This window comes from Megalobrama amblycephala, linkage group LG22, assembly GCF_018812025.1.
Source record: "Megalobrama amblycephala isolate DHTTF-2021 linkage group LG22, ASM1881202v1, whole genome shotgun sequence".
NCBI lineage: Eukaryota > Metazoa > Chordata > Actinopteri > Cypriniformes > Xenocyprididae > Megalobrama > Megalobrama amblycephala.
Window position 1 is genome coordinate 22,245,540 of NC_063065.1, and position 12,588 is coordinate 22,258,127.

At 36.1% G+C, this 12,588-nt stretch overlaps 1 protein-coding gene across 5 annotated transcripts in view; it reads left to right on the forward strand.

Moving 5' to 3' along the window:
- Window positions 1-12,091, forward strand: part of nrp1a (neuropilin 1a) — a 74,512-nt gene extending 62,421 nt beyond the window's left edge. For 2 of the 5 annotated variants that reach the window (XM_048173872.1, XM_048173871.1), the window contains 7 exons: window positions 1,866-1,976; window positions 3,749-3,805; window positions 6,357-6,500; window positions 6,588-6,865; window positions 7,285-7,381; window positions 8,906-8,959; window positions 9,633-12,091. In XM_048173872.1, the coding sequence (XP_048029829.1) occupies window positions 1,866-1,976; window positions 3,749-3,805; window positions 6,357-6,500; window positions 6,588-6,865; window positions 7,285-7,381; window positions 8,906-8,959; window positions 9,633-9,919 (1,028 nt within the window). In that variant the 3' untranslated portion in view covers window positions 9,920-12,091. The remainder of the gene's footprint in view (window positions 1-1,865; window positions 1,977-3,748; window positions 3,806-6,356; window positions 6,501-6,587; window positions 6,866-7,284; window positions 7,382-8,905; window positions 8,960-9,632) is intronic. The other 3 variants (XM_048173873.1, XM_048173874.1, XM_048173875.1) reach the window with 3 other exon arrangements.
- The last annotated feature ends 497 nt before the right edge of the window (window positions 12,092-12,588 follow it).

Genomic DNA, 12,588 nt, shown 5'->3' on the forward strand with positions numbered 1-12,588 from the left:
GCACAGGCAGCCATAATGAGAGGACACAGCAGTTTCAGGGAGCTGTACAGGCCCAGGGTGGAGCATAACATCCTCAACCCTGCAGCCTAAACCCCAGCAGCCAGAGTCACGCACAGGACTCCATCAAAGGGCTAAAGACTTGGAAAGACTACAGAAGGAGCATAATCATTAAGATGATTTGTGGAGTGACCTACAAAAAATACCATGGTTTTAAATGCTTTTTGGGCATTCAGTAATCACTGATATGCCATGGTTTTTGGGATGAGAGGTGATTCATCACTTGTCGCTTTGTGTGACACTTGTGTAAGAGCAGGGCTATACCCACCATTGAGGTCCCCGATTTTCTGCGGTGTATATAATGAAGGTTGTGTAATAAATGCCTAGTATTAACTGCACAGATATTGCCAAACAGCACGATAACTGACCTTCTCATCTGAGCTGTCAGCGGTCAGACAATGCTCATCAATGTCAAAATGTTTGACATGACCAATCAAATCCACATAATCTCACATAATCTGCTGAATGTTGATCATGAATTCCAGCTGGATCACTTCAGTAAACGGTAGTAAAGTGCAAGATAAGATGTAAGTAGCTAAAATCAAGATTTAATATTTGTCAGTTGTTTTACAATAGAAATGATAAACGACTGACAAAAATATTTAGGGATGCAAACTAATAAACTTTTGTTTAATTTCGCTATTTGTATTGAAATATATAGGCTATATTTTACACTTTTCATTGTAATTCATAGCCAGTGTTGGGAAAAGTTACTTTTAAAAATAATGCATTACAATATTGCGTTACTCCCTAAAAAAGTAACTAATTGCATTACTATTAACTTTTTATGAAAAGTACTTTTGTGTTACTTTTTCTCACCTGGGCTCGGCTTGCTTATTTGTTTTTTAAATAACAAAAAAAAAATATTTTTTGGCAAATGTTAAGGCCCTTTCACACCAAAAGTGAAATGAAATTGATCACAATTTTTTTTTTCCTTTGTCAAATCAACTTAAATAATTAATGTGGTTCAGATAACATAATATTTTGAGTTTATGTTGATTAAACAAATCGCCTTTATTGTATTAACTCAAATTTTTAATTTCAATTAACTCAAAATTTTAAGGCAACCAGGTAACTTTAAGTTAAACCAACAATTCTTTTTTACAGTGTAGTTACTTGAAAAAGTAATGCGTAATAATGAATGCACACTCTAAAACAAAGCCCAACACGGATAAGCAAAATGCACATTCACTTTCTGACAGTAGATGGCGCTTATGGAACAGTATTATTCAAACCGCCATTAAAGTTTTTGTATTCGCTTTGGTGTTCATCACAGCACCAAATACTTAATAGGCTATTTATTTATTTTTTTCTCCACAACAATACTTCTAAAGCATTTGTTAATCTTAGTTTATGTTCATTTCAACATTTACTAATATATTATTAAAATCAAAAGTTGTACCTGTTAATATTAGGCTATTTAATGGACCTCAGCTAACAATGTAAAAAATGTATTGCTCACTGTTAATGTTAGTTAATACATAAACTAAAGGGACCTTATTGTAAAGTGTAACCAATTGGTCATTATAGTTCCAAGAATGCTGATATTTCAACATTATCAGTAGCATTAAACGTAGTCTCTTCTGTATTTCCATTTTGCATTGTGTATCATTCATTGCAACATTTAACCTGATTCTCATGTTTAAGTATCATTTATCAGGCTGTGCTTGACAAATAATGTATGTTACTTACGTGATTTTAAAGCTTGCCCCTTAGCCAACTACATTTTATAACCTTGGTAATTATGAAATCATGCATTTGGCCCTGTGTAATATCATGAGTATCTTTATCTCTCTTTCTCTCTGTAGTGCCTACAGTGATTCCTACTACGCCCGCTTCCTCCACCACACCATCAGACGAGTGTGATGATGACCAGGCCAACTGCCATAGCGGAACAGGTGATGACTACGACCAGACAGGTGCTAACACCCGCCTGCAGAGACTGCACCCTTACTTACTGCATCTTGCACCTTTTTCTATGCTAATAACACTATGCTAATCCCACTAGACTAATTGTCCACCTTGCTTCTGCAAGCATCAGCCTTTTTTGGGAATGCTTCTGCACTAATCACTCTTCACACCAGCGACCCTAATCATCGCTTCCCCCATAACCAAACTTACCATACTACTCCTACTAGAAATTAAGTATACTGTGCATGGTATGCAAATTTTCTGTATGCATCTAATATTGAAATATCCTACTACATTTGCCAAATGCACTCCACTTGACCTTCCATTACATTATAAAATCCAGACAGTGATGAATGAATGGCGAGCGATATCAAATGCAATCTCAACTTCTACTTTGTGACTTCATGGACTGCCAAAAGTTAGGACTGTTTTATACAAAATTGGATTAAAAATGCAAATTCACTGCATTTATTATCACATGTTTCACTAGTTATTTCACAACAATGTAGCATTCTCAGTTTAAATGGTTTGTACTGCTTCATGTATGTTTAAAAACAGTATACAATATATATACTTTGTAGTATGTAGAATAACATGTACATACTAAAGTCATGTACATAACATCAATTGAGCATACTGCTTCTTAAAATGCAAAATTTACTGTCTGTTCGTACATACTGCTTTATTTAATATTAAGGAAACAGTATGCAGTATACAGTGTAGTAGGTAGCTTTCAGTACGTTATAATTCCATTCCAATTCATTCCATTCATAATTAATACTGTTTCTCATAAAATAAAACATAAAACAGTATGCAGTATACACTACGATAGTATTCCATTCCAACATAGCCATATGCTGAATTTAGAACCGCATACTACTCTTAAAGCCCTGGGTATACTTTGTTTTTTTTACACGTACGCTAGTGTACACAAACAGTTGAACACACAGCCTTGGAAAGTATACTTCGGTTGACTAGCACACATACACAGATGTTCGACGCATGCGCAGTTTTGAGCAATCACTCACAACGAGTTACAACCCATGTAAACATCTTTGTATTCTTTCATGCTAGAGTTGCAAAAATGAGGGTACTTTCTAACCTCTTCGCACAATCTAGCCTCCATCGTCGCTGTAGCTTGCATGTGATCGGGTGTGTTCTGTTTATGCAGCTTTTCTTCAACTACCTTGTGAACCGACGGCCCAAGGGCACGGTTGCCACCTTGTGGATAAACTAATTACTGCAAAAAAAAAAAATATGCACATGTGCAACCTGAGCATACACATACTCTTCTGATGATGTAATCGCACTGTACGCTGACCCTCACGTACACGTATTTTTGCCATAGAATGATGTGGTAAAATTAGTACGAGTAGTATACTAGTATGCGGTTCTGAATTCAGCAATAGTCCGCACTTATCCTCGGTGCCCATGTTTGACTACTAAATTTCCTTCTGCTCTCCAGCTGCTAATACTAACACTAGATTTAAAATTCTGCCTCTAATCTCCTCTGTGTTCACATCAGTGCAGTCTCACAGAGTGTGTGTTGCACAGAATTACATTCCCCTCTGCTAAATGCTAAAAGTAAAGGTTCCACATGAACAAAAATGTATTTGCATGTCTCATCCGGCAAAGCTCATTTTAAAAATGCTAAGCACACACAAAGAGGGGAATTAGCACAGTCAGATCCGTACCTCCAGATAATACCCAAATAAAACATTACTTTAAATCATCTCCCTTTAAATTTCATCTAATGGCCTTTACTGTGTTCACACTACAGGTATAACCGCTGCGCCAGAGACAACCACAGAGATGACCACCATTCCAGGTGAGAAAGGTACTTATCTTATAGTACTTTCCTTCTCTGTGCAATTGCTATCTATAATTTCTTTAATTATCCTGGATTTTGCTAATGCAAACTCCCTTAAAGGTGCGGCGTACCATTTTTGCTATGTTAGCAAACTTCCTTAAATCCCAGTCCAATTTGCAGAGACCACACTATAAGTAAGCCAATCGTAGCTCACTTCCATGAATAGTGTAAACGACACTATTTAAAATGATTAATTATGTATGTGGTCCAGCATGAGTTTGAGATGGTAACATAACAAAAAACACTTGTCGCCAGCAGAACAGAAATTACACACCGCACCTTTAAGAAAGAAAATTCTTATCGTATGTTTTCTTTGTTCTGTTTGGTTGTTTAGGCTATTTGATTATAAGTGCGTAAACTCAAAGATGAGTACGTAATCTTGTTTCTGAAGTGTTCTTGTGAAAAAATCTATAAAGAGCCCCTTTGATTTGCTCATTCAGCATAATGACTGATTAGCCATTCAAGACTCCTCACTAATGGGCAAATGAGAAATGCCCCTTAACTGACCTTGCCTAATTAGCCAGTATTTGTGTGTGTGTCTGTTTGGCCCTGTCTGAGCCTCATCACAACAGCAAAACAACTGAATAGAATGAAGGTCCTAATAAGCATGTGTCCTTGTGCGTGAGTGTATGTGTGTGTGTGTGGTCTTGGTTTGGTTAACATTGAGTAGATGTGTGCGCTTTCTATTATTGGATGTGGTTTATTTGCTATGACAAGCATTCAAAACTGGTAGAACGTTCTGGACTGCGGTGAAAACGGTGCACTGTCCTCCACTGCTACAGCCCCAGTCCATTTAAAGATGGAAAAGAAGAAATAACTTTTAATTGGAAACTGGCATTTTTTGTAGCGGCAGTGGCTGCGTGCCTGAGCTGCGGCTTTTAATGGGAAATTCTTTCCTCCGCATGCAGTGAGCAAATACCCTCCGAAACTCGCAGAGAATCCTGGCATTATTAAGGGAGCGGAGCGCTTGGCTTTATTAAACTGTCTAGAAAAGCAGCACTGAGGCTGTGCAGGCACCGGCAGAGCTGACATCCTAGACGTGCTTCTGTCTCAATTCTCTCTGCTTCTCAGGCTCTCTCTCTCTCTCTTTGGCTCTGTATCTCTCACTCAATCTTGCATCGTTAAATCCCTCCCTCGTTTTGTCACGTCAATCTCAATTTCAAAGCTTCATTGTTTCGTATGGTCTGTTTTCTTGCTCAAGATCTAGATATATTTGCTGTATAAATGTGGATTTGGCTTAGGCATAAAATAAATTGTAATGGATTTGAAAATGTTCATGCTTAAATCTTGGGATTTTCTAATTGTAAAATAACTCTCTATTGCCATCAAGTGGACAATAGATATAAAACTTGTTGTTGTGTCCCTCTATGCACTGTAAAAAAAAAAATATTTTCATAATTTGTTATTGCAACATCTTTTGTCAAATCAACTTTGATAATTAATGTGGTTCAGATAACATAATATTTTGAGTTTCTGTTGATTAAACCAATCACCTTCATTGTATTAACTCAAATTTTTAATTTCAATGAACTTAAAATTTTAAGGCAATCATACTTACTTTTTTTAACTAACAAATCTTTTTTACAGTGTAGAGCCTAATCAACCACACTCTGGTGTTTTTCAAAAAATTATAATTTTGTTATATACACAACTTTCATTATTATTATTATTATTATTATTATATATTTTCAAAAAATTAATACTTTTATTAAGCAAGGATGCATTAAATTGATCAAAAGTGACAGTAAAGTTATTACAAAAGATTCTATTTCAAATAAATACTGTTCTTTTGAACTTCCTATTCATCAAAGAATCCTGAAAAAAAAAAATGTATCACAGTTTCCACAAAAAATCTGATGCAGCACAAATGTTTCCAACATTGATAATAATCAGAAATGTTTCTTGAGCAGCAAATCAGCATATTAGAATGATTTCTGAAGGATCATGTGACACTGAAGACTGGAGTAATGATGCTGAAAATTCAGATTTGATCACATGAATAAATTATGTTTTATTATATATTCACTTAGAATATGTCATTTTAAACTGTAATAATATTTCACAATATTGGTATTTTTGATCAAATAAATGCAGCCTTGGTGAGCAGAAGAGACTTCCTAACGAACCCTAACTGTACATAAATGTTATTTTTGATCATATTTATTCTAGTGGTGTCAATTAATAAAACCTAACATTAAAGTTTTTAATGTATTATTATGCTGTAATAATTTCACATTTAATCTCCAAATTAATGTAGAAACAACATACAGACAGTAGCCTATATTTTTAATATTTGTTCAATGGCATCTTTTTACTTTTGTCTATATGAAATAGATTTTTTCCCCCTCAATTTTAGCCATTAATTGTAGGCATTCAGCATTACAGTATAACTGAAAGCTACACATTTATTAGGCTTTAAATAATATAAACTTTAAATTTAAGCGAACCTAAAACAATCTTCACATAAAACACAAATGTTAATAATTTTTCCCTATGTGTGTGTGTATTCTGTGTTTAGCGTTCCTGTGGTTTGCCTGTGACTTCGGCTGGGCCAGTGATCCTTCATTCTGCGGCTGGATGTCAGAGGACAGTGGTTTCAGGTGGCAGATCCAGTCCAGCGGCACCCCCACTCTAAACACCGGCCCAAACATGGACCACACTGGTAAGAGAACAAATGTACGCATAGGTCTTACAGCACAGAAAGTGTGAATCTTCCAAACCTCACATCCTGTGTTTCCTTCTGCCGTAGGTGGATCAGGGAACTTCATCTACACACTGGCGACAGGTGCTCAGGAGACAGAAGTGGCTCGGTTAGTGAGTCCGTCAGTGTCGGGGCAGGACTCTGACCTGTGCTTGTCTTTCTGGTACCACATGTTTGGCTCCCACATCGGCACGCTACACATCAAACAGCGCAGGGAGAGCAGCCAGGGCTCAGCTGATGTCCTGCTCTGGACTGTCAGCGGTCATCAAGGCAACCGGTGGAGGGAGGGTCGTGTGCTGATACCACACTCCAACAAACCCTACCAGGTATTAAAATGATAAAAGTGAACGTAAACAGTTGAGAAAGAAAACATGTGTAACAGTATAATGGATCAGTGCATCAGATCTTAAAGTGACAGCAGCCTAATACACCTGCTGCCAATTTATGAGATAATATTAAAAATATTTATATGGCAGATTTTCCCCATGGTATTGAGTGAAAATTCTGAGTGGCTAGTTATTTTGGAAAACTACTAACCACAGTGGCTGGTGAGCAAAAAAGTTAATGTCAAGCCCTGTATGTCATTAGTGAATGTAAAAGATGATTGGCTGGTTAGTAGCTTGTTGAAAATACTGTTGTTATTTAGTCACCCTCATGTTGCTCCAAACCTGTATGCTGTTATTTTTTAAACTAATTGCATTTTAAACAGATTTAAAAACTATTTTTGTGTTTTTATTTACTTCAGGTGGTAATTGAAAGCGTAGTGGAGAGAAAAAGTTGGGGAGACATTGCGGTGGACGACATCAAAATCTTAGACAATCTGAACATGGCTGACTGCAAGGGTGAGTCAATAAGCCCATTACAGTACAAACACTTTATTTTAAAGTGTCCTTGTTACACGTTACATGTAGTTACTATAGTAATAACTATAAATTATGCATAATTACAGTACATGCAGCTAACCCTAAACCAAACCATAACTCTAGTCCTCAACCTTATAGTAAGTACATGTAGTTGCTTAATATTACTCACTACGTAAATGTGTAATTACACTGTAACAAAGACACTTAAAATAAAGTGTAACCCAAAGCTGAGACAAATCAAGATTGATTAAAGGATTAGTTCACTTTCAAAAAAATTTCCTGATAATTTACTCACCCCCATGTCATCCAAGATGTTCATGTCTTTCTTTCTTCAGTCGAAAAGAAATTAAGGTTTTTAATGAAAACATTCCAGGATTATTCTCCTTATAGTGGACTTCAATGGGCACCAAACGGTTGAAGGTCAAAATTACAGTTTCAGTGCAGCTTCAAAGGGCTTTAAACGATACCAGACGAAGAATAAGGGTCTTATCTAGTGAAACGATCGGTCGTTTAAAAAAAAAATACAACTGTATATGCTTTATATAAACAAATGATCGCCTTGCACATGCTTCCGCCAAAACCGCATTTTCATATTCTTCAAAAAGTTTACGCTGTATGTCCTACGCCTTTCCTATTCTACTTATGGAAAAAACAGAACTGCCGCTGCGTTCGTTCCGTAAGTAGAATAGGAAAGGCGTAGGACATACAGCGTAAGCTTTTTGAAGAATACAAAAGTGTGGTTTTGGCGGAAGCACTCGTAAGGCGATCATTTGTTTATATAAAGCATATACATTTACATTTTTTTTTTAGAAAATGACCAATTGTTTCACTAGATAAGACCCTTATTCCTCGTCTGGTATCATTTAAAGCCCTTTGAAGCTGCACTGAAACTGTAATTTTGACCTTCAACATTGGAGGCCATTGAAGTCCACTATAAGGAGAATAATCCTGGAATGTTTTCATCAAAAATGTTTTCTTTTCGACTGAAGAAAAAAAGACATGAACATCTTGGATGACATGGAGGTGAGTAAATTATCAGGAAAACATTTTTTGAAAGTGAACTAATCCTTAAAATATTTTTTCTAGTCGATTGTGATTACAGTTTACATACATTATTTATATATATATATATATATATATATATATATATATATATATACACACACACACACACCACACACTCATAAATAGCAATTTTAACCTGATTAAATACATTTCCAGGTCCAGAAATTGCACTTTTAAAATTCCTTTATATATCCAGGTTTTCCAAGATAGTGAAAACCATGGTTCTTAAATAAAAATGGCAATTGTTGAGGGAACAAATAAAAAAATAAAAAAAAATCTGCTTACACCTTGATATTTTTAGCTTTTGTAGCTTTTAAAGCTAAAAACAAGATCTTATTTTAAATTATTTTAAGCCATTGTGCAGTTGAGAACTGCTGACTTAGATGACAATATTGGACTATATACATTTCCTGACTGTTTTATGTCGCCCTTTTGCAGACCCAGATGTCCCAGCAGAGCCGATTCTACCTGAGGACAACTTCAATGAAATCAGTAAGTGGCTTTTTTAAATCTGAGGCACACAAATGCTGAATAAATGTTGGATCACTCTCAATATTAGTGACTAAAGAAAGCTTATGTTACAGTATGTAGTAAAATAATGTTATTTAACATCTCTGAACCAACCTACAGTGTTGGGGAAAGTTACTTTTAAAAGTAATGCATTACAATATTGCATTAATCCCTAAAAAAGTAACTAATTGCGTTAGATTACATTTGCGTTGTGTTTGTGAAAGTGAGATGAGCAAATGCATGATTACATTTAATCTAGAACTACAATAACCATCATGTTCACACAGCGCACACAACACCTCTGCACTTTATTTCTCTCAACATGAGGACAGGAGAGCTGTCAGTCAATAAATGTGAAAAAGTAACTTAGATATTTTGTTGTAAATTGAAAAAGTAATGCGTTACTTTACTAGTTACTTGAAAAAGTAATCTGATTTTGTAACTCAAGTTAATTGTAATGTGTTACCCTCAACACTGCCAACCTATATACATTAAAATTTACACCACCCAAACTAATTCTTATGGGTTAAATCAGGTAGAAATAGCTCTTTAAGATAACAATTGCAGGTGATCACTTTTTACAGTGCACATGCAATCCAAAAACACTCTCAAACAGGCTTGTTTTAATACATCATGGCTTCCCTGTTCTTTGTAGTTGTGGACATCACAGACTTCCCTGAGATTGTGGAGAACCATGAGATCAGCGGAGCCGGAAACATGCTGAAGACGCTGGACCCCATCCTCATCACCATCATCGCCATGAGCGCGCTGGGAGTCTTCCTCGGCGCCATCTGCGGTGTGGTTCTCTACTGCGCCTGCTCCCACAGCGGCATGTCCGACAGGAACTTATCCGCCCTGGAAAACTATAACTTTGAGCTAGTGGACGGTGTCAAGTTAAAGAAGGACAAGCTCAGCTCACAGAACTCGTACTCAGAAGCGTGAGGCGCCAACCAATGAGAGGGAACCTCTCCTCAGGGAGGGCGGGGCTAAAACGGACTGCCTATGCCATCCGGTTGGAGGAGGACAAGGCTCTGTGGTTCAGTGAACCAATGGGAGGACGAGGGACTGAGCCATGCTTTTCTCAGGAGCTGCAGTGAAAGGAACCTACCAGTAGGGGACACTGTGTACAAAACATTGAATACAAGGATTTAAAAGAAACAAAACAAAAAAACAAAACAAAATGAAAAATAAGAATATGTACAGATGATTGAAATTATTATTTTAATTTTTTATTTTATTGTTTTGTATTATTTTTAGTTGATCATTTTTACAATCGGATGCTGGTGTTGAGACCAATATATAATAATGTTATAAAGTATTTATCTTTTTTTTTTTTTCTAGGAGGAAAAAATCATTTATTTTTATTTTAACAGATTGTTTTGCGCTTTAAGGAGATGTGTAAAAAAAAATAAAAACCCAAGTGAACCATATACGACCAAGGGAAGGTAATTACCCCACGATACGGCAAAAGATCAAAGGGGGTGGAATATCATCCAGCCCTGTTGCATTCTGGGTATGGTTCAGTCAGTGCCTTTGGTACATCTTTTTTGGCCTCCTCTGTTGTTTTCAACCCTTTAGTTCTCAAAAAAGGCTGTCGGTCGAATCTGCAAAACAAAACCCGGTGAATTCATAGCGCTTTAATGTTGAAATCCTGCATATTGTACATAAGTTTTAATATATTTTAATGCCCTTTTCAAAGAAACAAGTAAAAGGACAAAAAAGAAAGCTGCAGTATCCCTTTTTTCTTGGGTTGTATGTTGTAAATACAATCGTCTGACTGTATTGTGAAAGTGAAACGTGTGCTTTTTCCCTCCTGTTTGGTTATTTTGCTACGCTCCCAAAAGATGCAGCCCTTGTTCAGAACAGATGTTCATACAAATCCAGTGCACATTTCATCATGGGCATCCGCAGTGGCTCGGTTGAGTTTGGGTTATTACATCATCATATCACATTCAGAATGTCTGTCTATCCAGCATACCAAAAAAAAAAAAAAAAAAAAAAAAAGAATGATCATCATTGCCTTGCTTTGATTTGAAGTGTGCGGCCCCAAAAGTGCTTATTTCACCATCCGTCGAGCTTGAATGCATGTGGTCTTGAATAAAACTCTCTTATCAGGGGGAACTGTCATTTTAAGAGTGGTGCTATTAAAGTTTGATGTCACATCCTGGTTGCGTGATGATGTCATAGTGGAGTTCTGTCATTGGCCTTGTGTCTGTACCAAAGGACTGTTGCCTCAAACTGCAGGGTCCAATCACAACAACCCATTGTCACGTGGCATCTCGAGACCTCGGCTAAGGCGTCATCTCATTGGTTCTTACGATGCTGGTTTCGTCGCTCATTATCATTCCGTTCTGGACTGGCGGATGGAATCTGACTTTAGCAATGACACCCACATATGGTTTAACCTATAACAGGGCTTCACTGCTGACAATACTAATGTTTTCTACAGGTTTCTTGGTATGTTCATGTAATGTGTTGTATACTGTGGCAAACACTTCTTTTCCCATCTCTTTCCGATGACCTGAATCCACGTGCTACGTGTGTGTTAACGGTGACTGGCTTCAGTCGGGATTCTGTGAGAAAGCATACTGTAGCATTAACTAAAAAGAAACAATGTTGCACTGATCAATATATTTGATGAAGTTTATGTGTTTATAGCATTCATTTGTACAAAAGACAACGGAAATGAAAAAAGACAGTGTTCATTTTTTTTAATATAGTTTCAGAATATGTAATACGATTCTGAAATGGTCAATTATCGAGATGTTTTCATTATTGAAAAAGGTATACAGATTTCCTATAGTAAAGTTCCCATTTACCTGACCCGATTATCTTTTCGTTTTTGTACTGTCGTTTAAATTTTGTGCTGATTTTCTTTTCTTTTCTTTTTTTACGAGAAGATGCGGAAGCAAAGAAAAATCTTTTATTTTCAATACTGCCTCTGTAATTTGCTGTTGTAGGAAGGAAAAAAATGAATAAAAACAGCAAGGCCTTAAAATGGATTTCAATGTTTTGTATTTGAACATCTGCATCACAAAAGAAAAAACTGTCTCTGATCAAATCAGATCAACTGACATTCCAAAGATTCATCTCCAATAAATGTTTCTGAAACTATTTTTCTCTTTTATAGTTTATTTTTCTTTCTTTAATTTATTTATTTATTTATTTTTATTTTTTTTAGTTTTAATAATTTAAAACATTGGAAGCAGAAAGATATGCATGCTGGACGGCAGAGGGTGCTGTTGAGCAACTTGGTGACGAGAAGTGTTTTCAAATGTGTTATTGCAAACAGTTTCAATAGAAATTACATATGTTTTAGTTTACCACAAATGTTTGTCAATAAATTCGGCAGTACTCTTCGACTGTATTTCACTGACAACAGAATAAGTAATTAAGTAATTAACATACAATTTAGTGTCAATAATATTTCCATATTTTCCATATTCCATATTCCATAGTTTGTTCCACAAAGTCAGAATTGGGAGTTATAACATCAGAATTGTGTGATATAAAGTCAGAATTGTGTGATATAAAGTCAGAATCACGTGACATAAAGTCAGAATTGTGAGTTATAAAGTCTGAATTGTGAGAAATAAAGTCAGAGTTGGGAG